At 41.3% G+C, this 24,426-nt stretch overlaps 1 protein-coding gene across 1 annotated transcript in view; it reads right to left on the reverse strand.

The window, feature by feature from the left end:
* Positions 1-1,025: 1,025 nt before the first annotated feature.
* The window catches only part of LOC140693211 (trafficking protein particle complex subunit 9-like), a 30,680-nt gene continuing 7,279 nt past the window's right edge, over positions 1,026-24,426 (reverse strand). The window contains exons 2-3 of the mRNA XM_072957225.1: positions 14,613-14,667; positions 1,026-1,473 (exon numbers count right to left, since the gene is read on the reverse strand). Coding sequence (XP_072813326.1) covers positions 1,294-1,473; positions 14,613-14,660 — 228 coding nt within the window. The 5' untranslated portion in view covers positions 14,661-14,667 and the 3' untranslated portion in view covers positions 1,026-1,293. The remainder of the gene's footprint in view (positions 1,474-14,612; positions 14,668-24,426) is intronic.

The raw sequence follows: 24,426 nt of genomic DNA on the forward strand, positions 1-24,426 counted from the left end.
TGACATCCAGAATATACCAAAATTTCTTTAAACTCAACAAGAAGGATGAATAACCTGATTAAAAAATGACCAAAATGCCTGAACACACACCTCATCAAAGAAGAAATCTAGATGCCAAAGAAGTCTATGGAAAGATGCTCCACAGCATCTGTCATCAAGGGGATGCAGACTGAAACAGCGAGGTATCACTGCACACCTGTCAGAACTGCCAAAACGCAGAACACTGACAGCACCAAATGCTGGTGAGGCTGTGGAGCGACAGGAATTCTCATACATTGTTGGTGGGAATGTAAAATATCCCAGATACTTTGGAAGACGGTCTGGCAATTTTTACAAAATTAAACGTACTCCTAACATATGATCCGGCAAATGTGCTCCTTGGTGTTTACTCGACGAAATGGAAACTTATGTCCACACACAAATCTGCATACAGATGTAAATAGCAGCTTTATTCATAATCACCAGAACTCAGAAGCATCTAAGCTGTTCTTCAGTAGGTGAATGGATAAGCTGTGGTCCATGCAGAAAATGGACTATTATTGGGTGCTAAAATGAAATGAGTTATCAAGGCATGGAAAGACACAGAGGAACCTTATATGCATATTACTAAGTGAAAGAAGCCAATTTGGGAAGGTTCTGCAACTGTCTGATTGCAACTGTATGGTGTTCTGGGAAAGGGAAAACCACAGAGACTTAAAGATCAGTGGCTGTCAGAGGCTAGAGGGGAAGGAGCAATGAATGAGGTGCAGCACGGAGCATTTTAAGGTCACTAAGACAGACGACTCTGTATGATGATGTGATGGTGGATACATGTCATTGCACATCTGTCCAAACCCACAGAGTGCGCACCACCAAGTGTAAATCCGAGTGTCAAGTATGGGCTCTGGGTGATGATGACTTGTCAGTGTAGGTTCAACCATTGTCACAAATGCACGCTCTGGTGCAGGTGTCAATAGTGAGGAGGCTGTGGGGACAAACTACAGTTCATACACCCTATCCAGCCCCAGCCACTGCTGTTAATAAAGCTCTGTGGGTGTGTGGACTGTCCGGCTGCTCTGGCGTCTGAACAGCAGAGCTGAGCAGCTGCACCAGAGATCGGGAGGTTTGCAGACCCTGAAATATTTACTCCCAAGCCCTTGACAGAAAAAGTCTGCTGAGCCCTGTTCTAAACGAATCAAAATTCACCCTGATGAGACAGGACAGCAGGGCCCAAACCAGGCATGGTTAATGAGACTGAAGCAATGTTTTAGTTCCAACACCTTTGCTGAAGTCCTGCAGGTCCAGCGACAGAATTTAGCCAGGAACCGTCTGCAGGAGGAGGCGGGAGCAGGCCTTCCCGCCAGGCTCCGGGATGCCGGGGGCCTCGCGCCGCAAGGGGGCCACCCGCTTGAAGGAGGCGGACTTGCAGTGGAAGCCGATCAACTCATAGAGCTCGGAGAGGAGGCTGCACTGCTGAATTCTCTCCTCGGAACGCTGAAGCACAGGGAGAAAAGCAACAAGCTTCTGAAAGAAACATGTCAGTGAAAAAAGACACGTAAAAAGATTTTCCCATAAAACAGAGACCCGATGACACAGGAAGGAAGAGGAAGGCTGACTCAGTGCCCTGACGGGACCGGATGCAGAAATGCAGGGAAGCAGCGCTGTGCAGAAGCTCCAGACCCCTCCGGGCCCCACCTCTCCGTGTTCCGCCTGTCCTTTTACTAGAAAGGCCCGTATTCCCTGAAATAGAGGAATCTCCTACCTAAACATGGGACACCGAGAAGGGAAAGAGGAAAAGGAAGGGAAAGAAAAGGAACAACAGTTCATCTAGACCCTAGGGTTTGGGCGGGACTTTCACCAAACACACAACCTCTCAAAGCACAGAGCGCACAGTGAGAAGCTGACAGTGTGACTGCGACTTCTTCTCCTTAAGCACCAGCTACCTGCCAGCACACGCTGCACCCGTTACTGAATCATTACAATCATCTCAGAAACTATTACTACCCGGCTCACAGGCAAGGAAATCTGAAACTCGGGGAGGAATTATTATCATCCTGGACAAATTCCCACAGACCAGAAGTGTCAGAGCCTCTGGCAGACCATGGACTAAAATGCTCCTCATCACCACGGGCCCTGAGCCTCAGGCTGAGGCCACGTCAGGTCTGCACGGACCCAGAGCACAAGTCTGTGGGACAGGGAATGCTCCCACTCGAAGTGCCAGGCGAAGACCCTCAGGAAGCTATCTAATGAAACCAAATCCCCAAACTCATTTCCAACCCACTGCTCTGTCCGGGAGGACTGCTCAGCCCATCTGTGCTGTCACCTGTGCACAGGCTGAGCAAGGGGCCCAGACAGGGACGTGACGTCCCAGTGGACGTGGCTCGGAGAGCGCTTCTTCACAGGACAGACTCTCCCGGCTTCCAACGCTAACTCTTCGTTCCATTTCCAACTGGAAAGGAAGTTTAGACTTGCTTTCCTCTCCAGAAACAAAGAGAGTGTTAACATCAGCGGGAAACTCAAGACTGAGGAAGAGTCTCCATGCCATTTGGAAGGATAGGCCGGGGAGGGAACAGAGACAGGGATCAGAAAGACCTGTGTTCCAGTCCAAAGTCTGCACGTCACTCGCTTTGACAGTTTCCTTTTTAATGCAGGTGATAAAGTCTAATTATGATTGTTGGGAAAACTAAATGAAATAACGTATTCCACTAGCATAGGTGTAAAATCCTCCATGAGTGTTCCAGAAATGGACGTGATCGTGGTTAGTTACTGTCTGCCAAGTCTTGTGTTCTAAGCTCACATCACCCAACCAGAGATGTGCCAGAGAATGCCTTACCAGCCAGCAACCTTCTCCAACTTGGAAACTCACAGTGTCCGAAGAGCAGGCAGTGGTGGATACTTTGGGGCACTCTGGAGGTAGCACTCCAGTGATGACTTTAAAAAGCTGGGGAGAATTTAGGGGACCATACAGTTCAAATACAGAAAACTCATTCCGTGTCTACAAATATTCATCTCTAGCCATGATGATTCAGAGAGGAAATACACATTCAAACGTACATCATTTTCCCACATAAGTGCATCAAAACAATTTGGAAAGAATGTAACTTTCTTCTCTAGATCACACAGTGGGGATTACAAGGTTTGTACTGACAGCCCTACTTGTAAGTCATCTGCAAACGTAACTGGGTCCACTACCAGTCATCATCATTAGAAGAGAAGGATGGAAAAGAGCAAAGCCAAGCTAATACGCTCCAGCCTTTTGTTTGGTTACGATGTCACAGAGGAGACGGACAGCTCAATAAGGAACCACTCTGCCGTGATCACGGAGCCTGGGAGCGGGATGGGCGGCAAGATGTATGATGCACCAGTAGCTGTGCCGCGCTTCTAGGCAGCTACCAAGACTCACCTCGACAAGATATCAAACGTTTATGCCCACGTCCTCATCACCTGACATGTATTAAAGAGAAATGAAAACATATAAAAGGCCAATACCCTTGGTTGGTACACCGTCCAAAGAGCAAAGTCACAGTTTGACAACTGGCCATCACGGTTCCCTGGGATTCAATCTTGGAGAACCTTAAAAGCCTCTCCTCTGTCCTCAAGAAGTGCTGCATACTTGTCCTATCTTTGGCTCAGGGATACAGCACGTTCACGTGGACTTTAATGCCTGCACAGATTTGACTGTCTTTCTCCAGGTTCACTTGTCCATTCTGAAGAGGCCTGAGTTAAGTCCATCTTCCATAAGATCAACTCCCTCCAGTGAGAACTCAACGAGCCTGCAATTACAAGCCAACTGAACAGGACTGTCCTCAGCTAAAAATATCACCCACCCTTCATTGCTTTCATAATCTCCTCTCCTGGCTAATTGCAACAGACCAACAACACCCTCCACCAAGTTCCCAAACTATGTCAAATAGAAAGTAAGGTCCATAAAAGAGGAGACAACTCCAAAGTCACCTCTGAATTCCTAGCATATAATAATGTCAATAAATAGAACTATGATTATTGCTTCTTTCCTTTAAAACCTTTCTGGTTATTTAAGTGAGACCATGGAAGGGAGGTATTTGGGTCCAGTATCTTGATATAGAAGACTCTGGAGGCCTTTTTCGGAATGGCAGTCCACTGAATCTTCAAAACACAACTTCTCTTTCCGGGAGGAGCTGAGATTTTCTATCAGGAGTTTGTGGTCACTCTCATGCCATAACAGCTTTAAACTAAATCCTTACTTTGTATATGTTATTTTTCCCCTCTTCGAAAAAAATTGACTTTCCTTATTTCCTTGCCTTGAGGAATGTATTTTTTCTTTTATTTCAAATTCACCCTTTTGTAAAGCAGGATTCTCAGGATGTACTTGACCTTACATAAGAACAGCCATCCAACACCCAGTGTGAGAGGCCTCGGGCTCACCTCCTGCCCTCCTGCCAGGGCAACTGAATCTCAGTTCAGGAGCCAACCTGCACCCCAGGGCTTCTAAGGCACACATATCTCCCAGAATCCCTACTTTCTGGTTTGTCTTGGCTTCTGAGGATTTCCCCTCATTTTCTTGACAATTAGCCTTGCAGCTTGAAAGATGAAGAAGGAAGGTTTTATTTCTTAATATGCATTTTAAGGAACTTATGTAATGAAGGTTTTCACGAGTTTTTAGAACCCTCCATCCCCGAGACAGAAAGCATACTAGATATTTTCTAAATTTAGCTATCATGTGCATCTTTTCTTTGCTTTTATTTTCTTAACTGCTAACAGACATTTTTTAATTAAAAAATAAATTAAGGCCCCAAATAGGATAGAAAATTGAAGGGGCAAACAATATTAAAGGGCAAAGACAGAAAAATGATAAGTACTCTACAAAGTTAATAGAATACATACACTATGGATCAGATCAGCAATTCTCAGTAACAGCTAATTGAAACCTGACCATGAGGTAAAACGTCTCTCCTGTCAGGAGATGGCCAACAGAAAATAGAATTAAGCCAACAAACTAAAATTCTAAGTCTGGTGAGGTATAGAAGTCTACCAGTTAAATGTGTCCTCTTCTGGAAAAGAGGGAGAATCACCAGCTCTTTTCTGTGGAGCCTGATCCCAGGAAAGGGCGGTGAAGTGAGCTCTGTAAGTTCCCAATTAGCAAAGTGAGTGATGAATAAAGAGACGTGAGCTTTGATGACAGAGATGATACTACTATTCACTTGTCCTGTCAAGTATGACTTCATACTCAGTGATCAATACCTGGGCGTCCTCAGGGATTGAGATTATAGGAAAATGCACAGCCCGGGCCCAGACCTCCTCTGTGAGCTCGTGACACTGCACTTAGATATCTCAAGGGTACCTCCAACTCCACCTGTAAAGAGCTGACTTCACGGTGCTCCTCCAATAGCCGTCCTGCCCAAGGCCCCTGGTCTGGGGGCAAGATCTCCCTGCCTCTCCCAGCTCAGGCCCATCACTCACAGTTGTGACTGGACCCCTCTTTCAGGGCCCAGATATCCTCAGTCACCAAGTCCCACCACCCACAACTGACCTACCATGTACTCACTGGCACTCACTCAGCACTGACTCTGTGCTGCGGACCACACTGCACACTGTGCACACGTTATCTCACTGGATTTCCACAGCAGTCCTGGGAAGTCGGTACATCATTGCTTCAATTGATTAGGTAAATTGTTTCACTTCCTTGAGTGCGTCATCCAAAGTTTCACGGCTACTGAGCCACAAACCTGGGACTGAATATCACTTGAAAACTGAACACTGCTACACCTCACAGCCACCGTACTCTGACTCATCACATCATCTCCTGCCGAGCCTTCTAAATGTTTCTAAGCATTCTACAAGACAAAAGTGACCTACGAGAGCACCCCACTCCCCTACATAAAATCTGTCAATACGGTCCACTGCCCTTAGGAGAATGCCCCACTGGGCCTGAGCATAGCCCAACGGCCCGGCATCTCCGGTCCCTGCTCAGCCACGCCACCTCACCCACCACGTAGTTCTACATGTGCCGTGTGCAGACAGGGATGCTGATTCTGTTCAACCCGGGGCTCGTCTCACTCAAACAATGATCACCCTCTTCAGTGGTCACCCTCTTCAATGCTGACTCTCAGAAAAATGTTTTCTCAGGATGAATCAATATCTTTTTCTTTACAACTTTCCATCATTGATAATGAGCTCCCCACAAAAGAGAGAAGACTTAATCCTCAGTCTCCTTATCTGTAAAGTGCGAAGAACAAGGAACTATGAGAGTTTTTAAGAGAAATAATTTTCATGTGAGGCTGCGGGACAATTCCCAACATACAGTAAGCACTCAATATGTGCTTTCTTAATATTAATAAAAATAGATTCCATTCTAGCAACCTTCAATCACTGCTTTATGGCTTTGTCCATAAGACCACCAACAAACTGTTGGGCGAACCGCTTTGAGCAGATCAGCATAAGCGTACTGGGAGAGGTAAACGCTGACTCCATTTACAGCTGCAGCCAACCAGCACTACGGGGTGGGGGCAGTTTGCTCAAACTCTTACATGTTGCTTGAGCATTTAGTTGTAGCTATTGAATAAAGACAGGTATTATTTAGTCAAAGCTCCTGAAACATAAATCTTCAAAGATTGATGCAAATTAGGTTTCAAGTACAACACACACACTAGAAATTATTTGAAAATTTTACTCTTAGATCCTCTGCACATCAAAAGGGCATGTTCTTAATGTATCTGACTAAATACACTGAAAGGATTATTTAAAAGTAATTAAGATGAACCATCCTGAATAACCTCAGTATCATCTGCACAAAGCCCCACCCAAGGGTCTCATTTCTCACGTCCACATAGGTGTTCAGGCAGCTTAACCTAGGTCTTGGTTTCTTATAACACAGGGATGGGAAGAATTGTGGATAGATTTATGTAGCAAATACAAACCTAGGGTATTTGCTGTGAAGGAATCCTAGAAATAAATAAATTGATATATAGTCCCACCCTTAGGAAGCTCAGCCTTTCCATTTACAACAGCATTAAAAATAAAATGAGAGATACATTTAACAAAATTTTACAAGATTTGTACATTGAAAATTTTGAAGTATCACCAAAAAATATTTAAAAGATCTACATATATTGAAGGCATCCCATGTTCATGGAATGGTATACAATATTGTCAAAAATGTTAAGACTCCTCAAAGTGATCTACAAATTTAATGGAATCTCTATCAAAATTCCAGCTGACTTCTTTCTAAAAATTGAAAAATTGTTCCCAAAATTCATATGGAAATGCAAGGCGCCCAGGTCAGCCAAAACTATCTTGAAAAAGAAGAGCAAATTTGGAGGACTCACTCAAAGGTTACTACAAATCTATAGTACTCAAGTCATTATGGTACTGGCATAAGTTTGGAAGCATAAATCAATGAGACTCAATAAAAAATCCAGGGGGAATACTTACATTTACAGTCAGTTTTCCACAAATTTGCCAACAACACTCCATTGAAAGAATAGTCTATTCAACAGATGGTGCAGAGACACCTGGGTATCTGCAGGCAAAAGAATGAATCTGGAATCTGGACCCCTGTATTTTATATAACAAATAAATATTAATTCAAAATGGATCACAGACAGAAACGTAAAAACTAAATGTATAAATTTTCTAAAAGAAGACATAGTATAAATCTTTGTGGTCGTAGTATAGGCTATGGCTTCCTGGATACAATACCAAGGGCACAAGTAATTTAAAAAAAAAGCAGATAAAATTGACTTCATCAAAATTAAAACCATTTGTTACAAAGGACATAATCAAGAAAGTGAAATGAAAGAGGAAGGGGGTAGCTCAAGTGATAGAGTGCGTTCTAGACAAAAATAAGAACAAAGAAAAAATCTAATTACCTCCCCTATAAAGAAATTGTTTTAATGTTTAAAAAAATTACAGTGAAACGACAGTCTGCAGAATAGGAGAAAAATTTTGCAAAGCATATATCTAATAATAGGCTAGTATCCGGGATATAAAACAAATGCTTACAACTGAGCAATACAAAGAAAATCGACCCAATTTTTAAATTTGCCAAGGATTTAAATAGATACACAATTGGCCAATAAGCATATGAAAAGATGCTCAGCATCAATAGCGAAATCTAAATCAAAATGAGATCTCATTTTACACACACTAGGATGGTTATAATCAAATCTTGGACAATAACAAGTGTCGGTCAGGAGGCAGAGAAATGGGAACCCTCAATACACAGCCGTTGGAAAGCGGCAATGGTGCAGCTTCTTTGGAAAAGCCTGGTGTTTCCTCAAAAGATTAGAGTTATATGGCTCAGCAATTCCACTCCTACATATAGAGTCATCCCTCAGTATCCTCGGGGGGTTGCTTTCAGGAACACCCCACCCTGGATACCATAATCCAAGGATGTTCGAGTCCCTTTACAATCAGCCATCTGGATCCATGAAGAGGAAACTACAGAAGTGGCGGGCCAACTGTACAGCCAACAGAATGAAAACATATTCTCGCAAAATCTTTCACATCAATATTCATAGCAGTATCATTCAGAGTAGCCAAAAGTTACTAACAATATCCATCCATCAATGAACGGATAAACAAAATTACCAAGAATAGTCCGACAAATTTTGGTCATTGAATCTTTGCCAAAGGAGGTGAGAACATACAATGGAGTAAAGGCAGCCTCTTCAGCAAATGGTGTAGGGAAAACTGAACAGCTGCATGTAAATCAATGAAGTTAGACTACTCCCTCACAGCATACACAAATATGAATTCAAAATGGATAAAGACTTAAACATGTAGACAAGAGACTATAAAACTTTTAGAAGAAAACATAGGCAAACATGTGACATATATCTCAGCAATGTTTTCCTAGAGCAGTCTACTCAAGCAATAGAAATACAAGCAAAAATATACAAGTGGGATCTAATTAAACATACAAGCTTTTGCACAGCTAAGGAAACAGTAAGCAAAACTAAAAGACAACCTATGGAATGGGAGAAAATATTTGCAATAAATGAAACTGACAAGGGCTTAATTTCCAGAATATGTAAATAGCTTTTATACTTAATAAGAAAGAAAAACAAACAATTCAATTCAAAAATGGGCAGAAGTCCTAAAGAAACATTTCTCCAATGAGACATACATATGGCCAATAGGTACATGAAAAAATGTTCAATATCATTATCAGCGAAATGCAAAACAAAAGTGCAATCAAGTACCAACTCTCACCAGTCAGAATAGCCATCATTCCGAAGTTCACAGAGAATAAATACTGGAGAGGCTGCGGAGAATTGGGAACCCTCCTACACTGTGGTGGGAATGCAGTTTGGTGGAGCCATTGTGGAAAACTGTATAGAGGTTCCTCAAAAGACAAAAAATTGACCTCCCATATAACCCAGCAATCCCACTCCTGGGCATATATCCAAAAGGATCTGTAATTCAAAAAGATACCTTCACCCCAATGTTCATAGCAGCACTGTTTACAATAGCAAGACATGGAAACAACCTAAATGTCCAGTGACAGATGACTGGATAAAGAGGTTGCAGTATATTTGTCCAATAGACTACTATTCACCGATAAAATAATAATAAAATAATGCCATTTGCAGCAACAAGAATGGACCTAGAGAATGTCATTCTAAGTGAAGTAAGCCAGAAAGAGAAAGAAAATTACCATATGAGATCGCTCACATGTGGAATCTAAAACAAAACAAAACAAAACAAAACAAAACAAAACAAAAAAACCAAAGAAACAATAAGATAAACTTATCTACAGGACAGAAACAGACACAGAGACACAGGAACCAAACTATGGTTACCAGAGGGGAGAGGGTGTGGGAAGGAATAAATTGGGAGTTCAAGATTTGCAGATGCTGAGTATGTATACAATAAACAGCAAGTTTACACTGTATAGCACAGGAGAATATATTTAATATCTTGTAGTAACTTATGTTCAAAAAGAATATGAAAATGAATACACGAATATTCCTATTTAACTGAAGTGTTATGCTGTACAGAAGAAACTGACACATTATAAACTGGCTAGACTTCAATGAAAACATTTTTAAATAGACCAAAAATGAAAAAAAAGAAAAAGGATATTATCAAACAAAAAGAATAAAGTACTGATTCAGGCTGCAATATGGATGAACCTTGAAACTTTATACTAAAATAAGCCAGACACAAAAGGCCAAATAGTGCCCTTTAAGGTGAACAGTATCTAAGTGTTTATTGTACTACTCCTGTAAATTTTCCGTAGGTTTGGATTCTATCAATATCAAAATAAAATGTATTATTCATTAAAAACATAAAACACTTCCTCACAGGAGGGCTTTAATTGTTAAATGCAGAAATGCATGTAAAGCTTTGGAACAACATTTTGCACGTCCACAGACAGTCAGTATTGTCACTGCCACTCAGAGGGTGGTGCCAGCGCTGATGAGAGCTGCCTCCACTCGCTCCCCTGCAGACAGTTGTGAGGGCTTGAGCTCTGACAGGCAGGGTTTGCGTGAAACTGGGTCAGACACATCCACGTCCCAGACTCTGCGTTACCCAAATTTCTTATACAAACTGCAACATGAAATGTAAACACGCTAGAGGGATGTATCATACAACACAGGGAATACAGCCAATATTCTTCAGTAACTGTAAATGTAGCATCTATTGTACAGCTGAAACATATATCATATATTAAATCAGCTATATAATTATAAATAATTAAAAACTATTTTAAAAATTTTATCACTGTAATAGCCAATTCGGTTTTTAAATAACTACTAAACAGCTTAGAATGTATAAAACCATTTAAGTGTGCTGTTTGTTTACATATTATTTACTTAGAGCCTCCTGCTAAAAGAGAAATTAATCAAATATTTTCAACACAGCTTAACAACCATAACAACAAAAAGGCAAAACTGAGTGAAGAGAAAATGGAGATTCAATGCTTTAATGATACCAGGGGGAGATAAAGTCATAAAAATGGATTCCATGAAGTCAGGGCAAGTGTTATAGGCCGACTAGAAATTCACCTGTAAAATTCTTGGCAGCTAAAGAAAAAAGAAAAAGATGATAGGGCTGGTGGTAGAGCATGTGCTTAGCGTGCACGGGGTCCTGGGTTTAAGCCCCAGGGCCTCCACTAACAGATAAATGCACCTAATTACCTACCACCCCAAAAGAGCCCCAAAGAAAAGAAAGAGAAATTCTTTTCCAAAAAACCTTGATATTAAATTTGGATTAAATACTTAAAGAAGAAAAATAGGAAAGATAAGTGACACAGTGAAGGAAAAGCCCAGCTGGGCTAACAAGCTAAGTCACATATCCAAGTGTGATAAGTGTCGGTTTACTGACCTAAGTTTTGCTGGGCTAACTCGTAAATCCAAGGTCAACAATTGTCAGTAACGTGATCTGTTCCAAATTGATAAGCTTCAGTGCACTGATTCCTTGCTTTTTCTTGTTTGAGCCTTATTGGCTAAGAGCCCCATACTTGTAATTAAGCCTATAAAACCTCATGTGCAGGTCTTGGAGGTGCTCAGACCTTCAGAACAGAAGCCGCTCTGAGCCCGCTGGCGTTGTAAATCTCAGTACTCCAACCCTCCGAGTGGTGCTTGTGTCTTGGCTGGTCTGTTTTTTCCACAACAACACAAGCGATAATGCCCGTGACATAAATCTGCGGTGGCTGCTGGCAGGTCACCATGTCTCACGTGGGAAAATCTGAAACATCCTTCTCACCACTCAGAGTCATCATAAGCCAACCCCACACCTCCAACTGTTAAATGCAGGAGAACAGGCAGGGCCCGGACTTTGCTCTCTCTGTGTCATCACAGTGAGACAGGATGGAAGGGGGCAGAGAACAGCCATTCAAGGAAGGCCACAGCAATTAACAACAAAATGGTGAAGGATTCAACCCCCAATAGGCCTTGAGGCTCAGGATGAAGAGATTTAACTTCTAGCAGAGCTTGAGCTTCATTAAACACCCATTGTAATAGTAACATTGTGAATAACCCGGCCCCAGGCACCAGGGCAATTGCAAGGCTAGCCACAAAAGGTCACAGGGTGGGAAATGGCTTACTCACTGGGAATCCCGGCCCCTTGCCCTAAGGCTGGTCCTTCTACTTATTAGCATATGAAGCCACCAAGCCCAAGAAAATGAGCAACACAGCGCCACCTCGCGGGCACCCATCTCTCTCCCTCTTCGGAGAAGGCCCACACTCAGTCTGTGGAGTGTGTACACACTTTTAATCTGAGCATCAAACCCCCACACGTCGTGACGTTTCTCTTGCATTTCAATGTATCTCTCTGAATAAATCTACCTTTACTCAACACTGGCTTGCTCTTGAATACTTAACTGCATGAAGCCAAGGAACAAAATCTGGTTGGGCACATCCCAGGGGCTCAATCAAAGCCTGGGACACAGCCCTTCTCATGCCCTACTTTTTTTTCTTGTATCAAAAGGACTGGGTTCTGAAGGGAGCTCTCAGGCCCCAGCTAAGGGACAGAAGCAGCCAACAGGGCTCCAATTGGAGGGAAGCCTCTCCCCCAGCAGGGGACTTGGGGGTCGGCCCGGTTCTCTGTGTTTGTTGTGATGACACCCCAGCCAGAGAGCGTTCTCCTAGGCCTGTCCTCACAAAACCCTTCTCTCCAAAATACAAGCATATCATGTCACAATCCTTTTGTTCAACCAGGAAATGTTCAACCCACTTTTTCCCTCCCCAGTAAAGTACCCAACTGTCCTCCCTCCCATCCCACCACTTCTTTCTTTGTGAGAATTCTGCACTCTCCAAACACCATCCTGAACGCAGGTGCCTTGCTAGCTGGACCCGAGATGCTTCATTCTCACACACCCTGTGTCCTTTCACTTTCCCCTTTCTACCTTAAAAAAGCCTTTCCTGAGTCACCCACTCCTCTGATTTGACTTTCACAAAATACTGAGGTTGCAGTCACTTTGTAAATACCTCCCAGGTTTTGGCTGGGTTTCCTTCCCAAGATCTTCATTAAGGAGCTGCATGAAGAAGTTTAAAGAGGCTAGCCTTACATCTGAGCGGAGGAGCCTGCATAAAATTAAAATGGCTTTGAAGAGAGAGTTAACCAGGAACAGAGAGGTCGCAGGTCGTTGTCAACAGTGTCATGAGGCAAAATGTTCTTCAAACGCTCAGAGTGGTTTCTGAACGCGGAGTTGGCAGGGAGGAGATGCCAGGAAGTGAGTGGGGTGAGGGACACAGGGTAAGCTCCCCCAGCTGGGGAAGAATTGGATTTTTTTCTAGCTTTCAAAACAATTTCTTACTACCTTTTTCTCTTATTGTCACATACCATTTCCTACGAATTAAGAATATCAATGTCAGTCATTTGGGCCGCTTCGGAGAAGTTACACGATGCCATTCACATGGCTGGGATATGACAGCCACACCAGTCTAGGTGGAAAGACCAGTGGGGTATTTCCAAGGAAATCACGGGCATGCAGCAAACTCCCCATTTTCAATTACCTCATCTCAAAAGTGGGGCCAATAAAACTACCAAGCAAAGTGCGTGATGATTATGGCCGACATGTGTTTACTAGGTAATTGCCCGTGACAGCTGCAGCTGAATGGGGAGTGATTATGATTAACAAGGCCCTGTCTACCTGGCCACATGCGCCCTGCCTTCCTGCCTTGGTGCAGCAGCAGAACTTGTTTAGCTGAGATGAACGCCCCCAGAGCAGCCCTGACGGGAAAACCCCCAGCTCTGCACGGCAAGGCCTGTTTCTTTCCTTCTCAGAGTTGATCACAGTTTGCAGTCGTCTGTTTTTATGTTAATCCCTTTTCTAACTGCCTCTCCTCCGGAGTTTTTGCTCAAACAGCGCAGGGCAAGGTGTTTCTTGCGACCTGCCAGATATTCTGGGCTGGGAGACAGCTGAACCCACATCTGGCTCTGGTGCTGAACGGAGAGGGCAGAAGGCCCAGGGACCCATGCTGAACTGAGGCCCCTGCACCCAAAATTATGGTCTGACTTTGGACAAATACTACATTGTTTTTACCCTGAGATTCCTCATCAGTCCATGAAAATAACTGCCCATGGCACGTAGAGTTTCAAGGATTAAAGGAAATCACCAAATTCACAACCTAGCCAAGGGGCTGCCAGTGCGTCCTCAAAAGACAAATGCTGCCTTTCGGCTCTGACACACGCCAAGCGTGGCGGCCGCACACGGTAAACACTGCTAAGTGCCAGTTTGTTAAGTGCTTCTTGTGTGCTATAATACTCTTTAGAATTTACAACAATCCCAGGAAGAAACGAATATTATCACGCCCATTTCACATATTCACCAACAGGTTAAGAGAGGTTACATTCTAGTCCAAGGCCCTATGTTGGTGAAATGGCGATTTAAACCGGAATCTGGGCCCAGGCCTTGGCTCCAACTCTCTCCCATCCACCTGACCACTTGCCTATGAATTCCACCTGTCCAACACACAAGTTTGCAGCCGGCCAGCTCTTAAATGCAATGTCTGCCAACGTTTCTCAATGTTGGTTAATTACCATAAACTGTTCTCAGAAACCACTACAGAAAAGAAAGGTGGACTTAAGGAATTCTGCATTGCGTTCTCCTGTAATGTGCAGAAACCCTTCCCTACACCACTAAATCCTTTTGTATGCTTCCTCCATGTTTATGTATGCACACGGCTTACTAAAGTAGAAGGTACCTGCAGTAATTCCATCTCGGTTGCTTTCCAAGGTTGCAGATTATCCATAATCAGCCTGTGAACGAAAATACCACAATGTGAATGAAAATACTGCAACCATGTCAGTAAACAAAGAATGCTGAAACCAACTCATTAGCGGCTGCCACCACCCCCAACGAGGACAGGCCTGCAGCCCAGCCTCTCAGCCACTCACAATGGTGCCCTCTGGGCAGACTCAGAATAAGAAAGGACAGGATACTTGCCCTAGATAGCTAGGTGCTCGTCTAAAGTATGAATTCAGTGAGTCCAAAATATTTGCTTCCTCCTATACATAGAAAAGCACTAAAGTCCTGAACTTGAGATACCTGGCTTTCTTTAGATAACAAGCAATCTTTTATTGTTCCAACAACCTGGTCTTTGTTGTAAAGCCCCTATATATACTAGCTCCTCCGCAACCCATTTGGAGTAGTCCCTCAGAGAGATCTGACAGGCTGTCATCCCGTCTCGAGTCCTCCCACCAAATAAAACATAACTCTTAACTTTTAGGCTGCACATGTATTTCAGTCAACAGTTTTGGACACCATGAAGGGACCCACGGCAGACTTCTCTCCACCTGGACTCTCCGAGTAACTGAAGCCTTGGTACCAGCAGTGGCCCTTTGTGCCCATCAGCCTCCTCGGGGAGTCCAGATGAATTTGGGTGAGTCTCTCCTGTTTCTCAGATCTCACATACTGGCTGATGATCCTGAGTTTCATCTGGCGGTGTATCCAGGTACATGGCCCTCCAGTTGAAAGAAACTGGGGTGAATTACCCACCCAGTGGAGACATACTGGGTGGGCCCTGGTTGTACAATAACGGGAAAAACCCACCTTGAGGAGACGTCCGAAGTGGGGTTTTGGAAACATATGAGGAAAATACTCACCAAGTGGAGACATCCCGAGTGGGTCCAAGTTGAAAGACACTGGGTTCAGGACTGAGTGGTCAGGTAAGAGCCTGGTCTAATGTTTTCCTCAATTTGGTTACATCCATTGAATTTTTCAGGATAAAAGTAAAACTCTTATGAGGAACATTTCAACTCCAAAAATGAGGCCCTCCTCCTGGCTGGTAACAGCTTTCTCGGGTGACAGAGAACCTTGCAGGAGTGGTATATGCAAAGACTTCATGCCATTAGAGTTGTCCCTGTGGGAAATCTTACTAGCAAATTTATTCTGAGAACCCGACCTTACAATGGGGAATAGAACATTCAAAAAGAAAAAAAAAAAGAAGAACAGAAAAGTAATTAAAAGAAATGACAGATTGCCAGGCTCCAACTGTTACCCCAGCCAGGTTTATATACGTACAAAACTTACAACATTAATTGGGAATTAGAAAAAATAAAAACTCACTCTGAATGTACCTAACCAGGCCCGATAAAAACATTTTTCACAATTCTGAACTTATAAAAACAAAATCCCCTTTAGGGGGAACTTGGATTTCTCTTCCTGTGTCCTTGAAATGTAAATGTTGTATCTTTCTCTGGGTGTTTTAAGTGTGTGTATGTATGTGTATATATGTGTACTTTTTTTTTAAAGGAAACTTTGGACTCTGCCATACAAAACATAGAAGTATATTGTACATATGGTGGCCACGCAAATAAATTGGATTCTAAGCAATTCTTTGTACCAATATTCAGATATTTTACCATCTTAAACTTTGTTGCATCAGCCTGGACCACAAAGGCCTTTAGCTTTTGGAGAGTAAACCTTTGAAATTTATTTAGGCAACACCCCACTCTCATGTGGAAGGGCCTCTTCAACTGATTTTAAAACAATCACTACATATATATATTCTATATATATAGAAAAAATATATATATATAAAAATATTTATATATATATTATATATATATAAATTGATGGCCATATGATGATCCTTTAATTTGGAAAAACTTTTCAATTTGTGAAAGTTGAAATGAGATCTCATTATAAACAGCTGTTTTATTGGTACCTATTAAATCAAGTTTAAAGGTAGAAAATTATATCTAATGGTTAACCTAAGAACTTAGTTAAAAAAATAAACCTGGTTTGAAAAGCTACATTTATGTTTTTCCTTTCCGATAAATGGTTCTAGAGATGCTAATAAAAACTTAGAATAATTAATGTTAATTAGTTTGAATAACTGGAAAAAGGATCGTAAAAATTTTGAAAAAAAAAAAAGAACAGGGCTTATCCCAAATGGATAAATATTTTTATATGGTTACTTTGAATGAGGTAAATAAATTGCATATTTTTGGATTTAGATACAAAGTTTTGATACTGCACTATTTAAAGCTAAAAAAAAAAGGGACAAAGAGATCAACTACTGCCCCCCAACATTAAAGTTTAAACAAGTCCGTTTTATTTACCACAGTTTAAAATATATGTATATATAGACTGACATACTTGATCAATGATTGGGACAACAGACCAATTAATCAAATTAAAAATTGAGAAGGGCCTAAGCTCTTTGGCTGAAACTTGGGCATCCTAGAGACTGTTCTATAAAATTAGATACAATGCACAAAAAAAAACAATGCTTCTGGCACTCCTTCTAGAAATAAGAATTATTGATTAAACCTAATAAATATAAAAATTAAAGGTATAAGATTTAATAAAATTGAGATAAATTTTGTAAAATTGGTATATTTAAACGGTCTTTATATAAAACTTTTGCTTAATTATGTTGTGGGATAGATATATTTCAATGGAAATATGCCTCCCCTTCTTGGTATTATAAGGCTGGGCACATACCTGTCCCTCAGAAAATATTAATTGAACAAAGTAAAGGAAACCAGTAGAGTTACATGAGCCATTCAATATAACGTAAAACTGAAATCTAATATTCAGTGGCTAATAAAAAATATAATAAATGTTTTAACCTGGGTTTAACTTATAACTCAAGGAAAAGAGACCTTACTAAATGCCTTATGCAAGCTTTGGAAGACATGATAAAGTAAACCTTAAAGTTTTAAAACATGGAATTCTTCGTTTACTGCTCTTCTCACTGATACTAAAATGCCAATTAAGGAGATAAAATTGGGTATGGGTGACAGCAGTTCTCTGGGGACCTGGACGCGTGTGTCTTTGTCTTGCAGATCAGAAATATAAATACAACAAACAGTGACCTAGGATTGAGCCTAATTAGCTCAACAAAATAAAACTTAAGGCCAAGAAACTTTTGGCATTTGAGAACTCAGAACTCTGACGGGTCCTTCAGACTTTGTGAAGCAATCTTAACTGTCTATTTCATAAATAGTAAGCCTTAGTGATTTGAGCCAGCAAATTCAGCTTACTCCAACTATTATTACACCTATCTTATAAGTAAGTTTAATAGTTAAGCTATGAGATCTCTTGCTTTTGTCTGTTTATAAGCCTGTGTACACATTATAGATGTGAGATATTTCTACTGCTAAAAAAGAAAAATCAAAGTCAAAGAGCTCTGCTTAATTGATGTAAAAAATAAGAGCTTAAAAATTAAGTATTTTTAAAATAAAAACTGAACAAATTCACTTTCAGCATCACGTGAAAAGGAAAATATTCAATATTAAGGTAATATTTAATATTGTTTAGTTTAAGTATGTTCTAATTAATATAGACATCTTTAAAGTCATCAATATTAAGTATAATAACTTTGCTGTACCTAGGTTAAATGAAAGTCAAATAAGATCCTGTTATATCTGTTGCAGATTTGTCAAAAAAAAAATAACAGTAATGGGGTGTGGTAAAATTTTAAGGAAATTAAATGCAAATGAGATGAGAGTTTTGGGTAAATTTTTAAAATATATCATTAAAATGTATGCTTAAGATAATCTGTAAATGTTTGGTATCTTTAAATTCTAGATTTGTGCTAAATTAAGTTAAATGATAGGATTTTATTAAATAGCTATGCCATTTTCAGATAAAATAAAATTGAAAGATGAATTACTTAACATTTAACTTCCTCTTACAGTGAAACTAAAGGTGTTTAGAAATATTAATAAATGGTTGGTGCCACCCTGAAATAGTCTCTATTAGTAAGGGAATGATCTCAGTTTCCTACCAAAGTAATATAAATGTGTAAAGGAAGACATAACAATGGAATTATATTTTGTTAATGAAACATAGTGAATTTCTCCTGAAGCTGGTTATTTCTGAATGGAAGAGAAAATAAGGGACACACTAATATGAGTATAGAAATCTGTGGAAGGCTTGTGGAAGAGGAAACCTGAGGAAAGAGTTTTGTACGTGGTTAGAATTGGCTAAGTTTAGAATCAAATTGGGCAAAGTAAATGAATCTTAGAAGTAAGCTGGTACAAGAATAGATTTGGTTTTCTCTCTGTTAAGAGGAAAAATTTTTCTTAAAATGTTAATCCACCTTCAATAACAGATTGTAAAACTTCTTATACCACTTAGCTGGTATGTTCTGCCTTTACCTTTGACGTATTTTCTTGTTAATGAATAAGTACTACTTTACAGTGATCTATATGTTTATCTGACCAAGTGTTCTGAAGTCTTTAAAAAGATCCCCAAGTATCAATTTCTAATTAAAGTTCTTTTAATCTCCAGTTAAGTTTGGGATGCTACAGAGGGCCCCTGAAACATCCCAAGGAGAGATTTTGAACTAGTAAGTTTCATTTGCCATGTTAAATATCATGGTATTGTCAAATGAATCATAAATCTTCTAAGGTTATATTGCATGAGAAAATATTATTAATATAAATACTGTAGAAATTATATGGACTCCCTAAAATTCAGGTATATCTGAAATGTTAAAAGTGATATTTCTGGGTATAGTGACGAGGTTTCTTTATAGATTATTGTGTAACGGTGTTTAACCATGCTTTTAAATCTTTTGTCATATATAGACAGCTAATTGTTTTCTTCTCATGATTTTGAAAATGCTTGCTCTTCATGGAGATTTACTGATTTCTAATAAATTTCAAACTATAGCACTGAACTAAACAGGGTAAGAAATTTTTAATATGCAATGAAAACTATGATTAAAAGGATTACTTTTGTGGGACTGAGTAAACTGATGAATATGGTTACAGTTTTTGATTTTGTTTGAAATACTACTGGTTTTAACCTGTTTCCCATTCATAAAGAAACTCTTCCTCTTAGGCTAGTTATGAATCACAGAAATTTGATAAATTATACCTATGTAAGCAGACTTGAAACAGTTATCTTTTCTCTCTATATGATCCCTCAAGAGACTAAAAACTCTTAGGTCCCCAGTGGCTCTATGAGACAAATGAGGAAGATCATCTCCTAACAGATATAGGAATCTCAAGTTATTTTAAGGATTTTAAAGAGGAAAGAATTTACCTAAATCTGTAAGGCAGAAATCCATGACAAGCACTTGACATGGCTTTCCTGGCCTTAGCAAATCTTATTAACATTCTACCCTGAGACACCGTATTAAAACTTCCAACACAGCCAATTTTAAAAACCCTATATGATCAAATAATCAGACTTTACATGTAAAGAAATTAATCTTGATTTAGCTGTATTTGAGAAAAATGAGTGTAACTTTAGAGAGAGAAAAAGACTTTATTTTAGTGAATATTAAATTCTAGTTCTGTTAATCGAGGTCTATATTTACTAAGACACTTCCCAAATCATTCCTTGCTGTTATGTCACATTGCTGTACAGTTTAATTGAATTATGAAAAGGATACACTAGGTTTGTTTCTGAAGCTCAGTAATCTATCCTTGGGTTAAGTTCCAATGCCCCATGACCTGCAGCCAGGGGATTATACACACTGGAACAGGCATGACTTAAAGAACTGTCTCCAACCTAAACGGAAGGACAGTTTTTCAGGTACTCTTAACTAGACCATACACACCAAAGCTGAAGGAAACGGACTTTCGGATTCATTTCCTATCAGAAACAGCCCCTGCAGTGCACTGGCCTATAGAGCACTGCTCACCTTAAAACAATGCCCAAATGGAGAAAAAGCTACCAGGCCAGGATCAGTAGGAGACGAGATCTGAGGTAGAAAGCTGACCCAAGACACCAGACCAAGTTTGTATAACAATTACTTTGACAATTTCTCCTAAGTTTGTTTATGAACTACTCCAATTGTTAAGTTTATGGTAAATTACCTATGTATAGTACTTCTGTGTTACCTTGGTGGGTTTCCTTACTCCAGCGCTCCAACTAGATAGCCCTCAGAAACGTTATTTTAAAAGAAATTATAGTTATGTTTAGGCAACTGTTGATCTTACAAGGTGAGAGACCTCATCTGGCCAATTAATACCTGCTCTGACCCTGACCATAAATATGAAATTTCTCATAAGAGCACTCAAACTCAATCAGAAATACAAGCAAAATTTTAACCCAAAAATATAGCTTCTAGACTATTAAATTCTTACTCGTGACTTCATTAACGTTACTACCTGTATTACTTATATCCTGTCTATTTTATAAAATTGTTGTCTCTTACATTTCCCAATGTGTAACTAGGCCCACAAGATTGATGATGGCTAAACATCTTGAAGAAATAGATAAAATTTATAACCCTGCATAAAATAACAGTAATAGTGTGATTCTGGGTATGGGAATTAGCAACAAAGGGTAAACATTTCCTGGATCAGAAGAGACTAGTAAGACAGGCGATCCAGAGAACTTTTAGTATCAACAGGGCCTGATAAAAAACCTAACACCTTGAATGGCAGCTCAGAAAATTCTTCACCTGAACTAGGAATGAGCCATCCTAGCACTGTGGGACAAAATTCGTCATGAAATGTCTCTCAAAATATTGGTCGAATTTAGGAAAAAGGGGGAGCACTGTGAATGAAAATACTACAATGTGAATGAAAGTACTACAACAATGTCAGTAAACAAAGAATGCTGAAACCAAGTCATCAGCGGCTGCTGTCAACCCGCAGCGAGGACACGCCTGCAGCCCAGCCTCTCAACAACTCACAGTGGTGCCCTCTGAGTGGACTCAGAATAAGGAAGGACAGGATAATGTCCCTAGACAGCTAGGTGCTTGCCAAAGAAATGAATTCAATGACCCATATGTTTGCTTCATCCCATACATAGAAAAGCACTAAATACTTGAACTTGAGATATCTGGCTTTCTTTAGATAACAAGCAATCTTTTATTGTTCGAAGTACCTGGTCTTTGTTGTAAAGCTACTATTTATCCTAGCTCCTCCCATACCTCTTGGAGCATTCCCCCAGAGTGATCTGAGGGGCTGCCTTCCAGGCTCGAGCCCTCCCGCCAAATAAAACATAACTATTAAATTTTAGTCTGAAAGATTATTTCAATGAACTGCCAGAATAGACACAACTCAGCAATTCTGTAATGGAACGCACTGAATCAAGAACCAAACGCGTGTTCTAGTCCCGAAAAACTACGGTTTCCTCTTTCTTCCTGTCAGTATACAATCCCACCAGAACTCATTACTTTGCTGTCTGCTCCTCTGGCAACCAAACTCAGAGAAGAGTCAACTCAACAGAGCGCCCTGCTGGGAAGAACCCCCCGCAGCAGCACGGCGGGCTGCCTGCCTCCCGCACGCTCTGCTGACCCCTAGTGTCCTCCGTGGAGACCAGGCCAACAGAATTGCTCCAACAGCTGCAAAGCCCCACACATTAAATAAAAACATTTTATTTTATGCTATGTTACGTATATACTCATTTCGGAAAACAGCCTTGCCAGAAGCCCAAATCTTCAACATTAATCTGCAAAGTCAAATCAGGTCCCCAAGGGAAAACAAGTCTTAAGACGATGCTAAGGCCTCCAATGTCCTCTCCACGACCGTCAACAAAACTGACTGCAGGTCTGCAGATGCAGGCGGTTACATGTCCATTTTTAAAGCACCCCCCCTGCCCTCAGGTGCTATAATGTCCCTCTACGCCCTCCCATCTCAGGGTAAGAGCAGCCGCAGCAGAACCTTGCAGGGCAGCACTGACGGGACTAGACAAAAGGATCATAGCTAAACTAAGCCTCTGATGACATGAGCTTGTCACTCTATCACTTTACAGATGAAGATATATATATAGAGATGTGGGGTGACGGTGATATTGCTCAAAGTCACACAGCTAATAATTGGCAAAGTCTATAACTCTGCTCCTCCCTCTGGCGTGATGCCCCAGCTGGGAGGCCTACAGATTTATCTCCTGCCTGCCTGACCAGTCCTTCCCTGTCACTCATAACCCACCACAGTGTCTGATCCTAGCCTGACTTTTCGGCACCTTTTCCCTCCAGTCTGGCAGGAAGAAGGCTGCTCGGGCCACTGTATGACTTCCGGCTTCCCAAAACCTCTGTGCTCAGGCTGGTCTTGCCTGTGCATCCGGCCTCCTGCTCAGAGTCTCTTCCTCCCCTGCAGGGGGACGTTTCCACTCTCTGCAGGGACACCCCCTCAGGGAAGCCCTCTTCTCGCCCACAGCAGGGCAGGTGTCCCACGCCACATCCCGAGCTGCCCCATTAGGACTGCGGGTGCCCAGGTCTTCTAGTCAGACCAGCAGCCTCAGACCCAGGGATTATGCCCGGGCCACCGTTCAAACCTACTGCCCGCCTCACAGCCCCCAGCCAGCAGGTCACCTAGAAGTCACAGCAAGTGCCCCACCCAATCAGAAGCCTCTTCATTTGCCAGCACCGCTGATGACTGGTCTCCAAACTTTGGTCAGTTTTGCAAAAAACAGCACCTTCTACTGTGAACCGGGGGTTTTCGCTTCTGCTCCCCATCCTTACTGGAAACATCGAGGGAAACCAAAAGTCCTTTTCTCAACACTTTTCTAATGACATCCTCCCACCCACAATACTCACATGCTCAAGAGATTTGCGTCCACGTGATTTTGTTTCCCTTACGCTAAGTGGCTCAAAGCACTGCAGGATTTTTTCTTTTTTGAGGGTATTTGTACTCAGTTTATCGGCTTTAATCTGTTTTTGTCTCTCTCTTCAGTATCCCTAGCAGTTACCTATTCTTACTCCCTTCAGCAGCCTCCCTCCCAACATCTAGTCTAGGAAATCAGCTGTGATGAGGGGGCCTGGGGCAGTCACAGAAGATGCAACTAAGGCACAGAGAGGCTACATAATTTGCCCAAGAAGATCAGCTTCAACCCCCAACAGTGTGTGTCACTTCCCTCTGTTTAACACTTATGATAAGCAAGGTAACTTTTTGTAGATTATGGTTATAAACAGATGAGGTATCAAAATAAATATAAGGACACACATCAACTCTAAGATGTTCATTAAATCCACTATTTTGTTTCTATTTATTTTATGTCTATTAAAAAATAATTAAGAACCTCTGCAGTCAATATAGCAAAATGTTACTGGGTTTTAATCCAAAATATAGAAATGTTAAGTGTGTCATTACTCATCCTTATTTGTATGTTCACAAGACAAAATGATTTGAAGGTCTCTCTCCCCTCCCCCTACTCACTATTGGCTCTCACCTGAGATCCCAGACCACACATCTAACAACCTTTCACTTTACCCACAGCTGAACTCATCAGTTTTCCCCCAGAAATCCCTCTGCAGTTTTCCCTCCTCAGAGCACAGCAGGACCATCATTTACCTCATTAATCCACCCAGAAACCTGGGTCTTACTCCATCCTACCTTCAGACACAGCATTCATTCTTTCCTTTTTACCATCTAAACATGCCTTCAATCTGTTCGCTTTTACCCACTGACCATCCCACCGCTGTAGTGGAAGCCACCAACACTGCCCACCTGGACTCACGAGTCTCCCAAGTGGCCCCACAGCCACTCTCCCCTACTTGACACAAATGGGATTGTGTCACTCCCGCGCTTTTTGGTGTCTTTCCAAACCCACTCTTCTTAGAAGAAACTCCAATTTCTTTACCTGGTGAAGGTCTTTGCTAT

Source organism: Vicugna pacos, unplaced genomic scaffold (genome assembly GCF_048564905.1).
Source record: "Vicugna pacos unplaced genomic scaffold, VicPac4 scaffold_19, whole genome shotgun sequence".
In the NCBI taxonomy this organism is placed as follows: Eukaryota; Metazoa; Chordata; class Mammalia; order Artiodactyla; family Camelidae; genus Vicugna; species Vicugna pacos.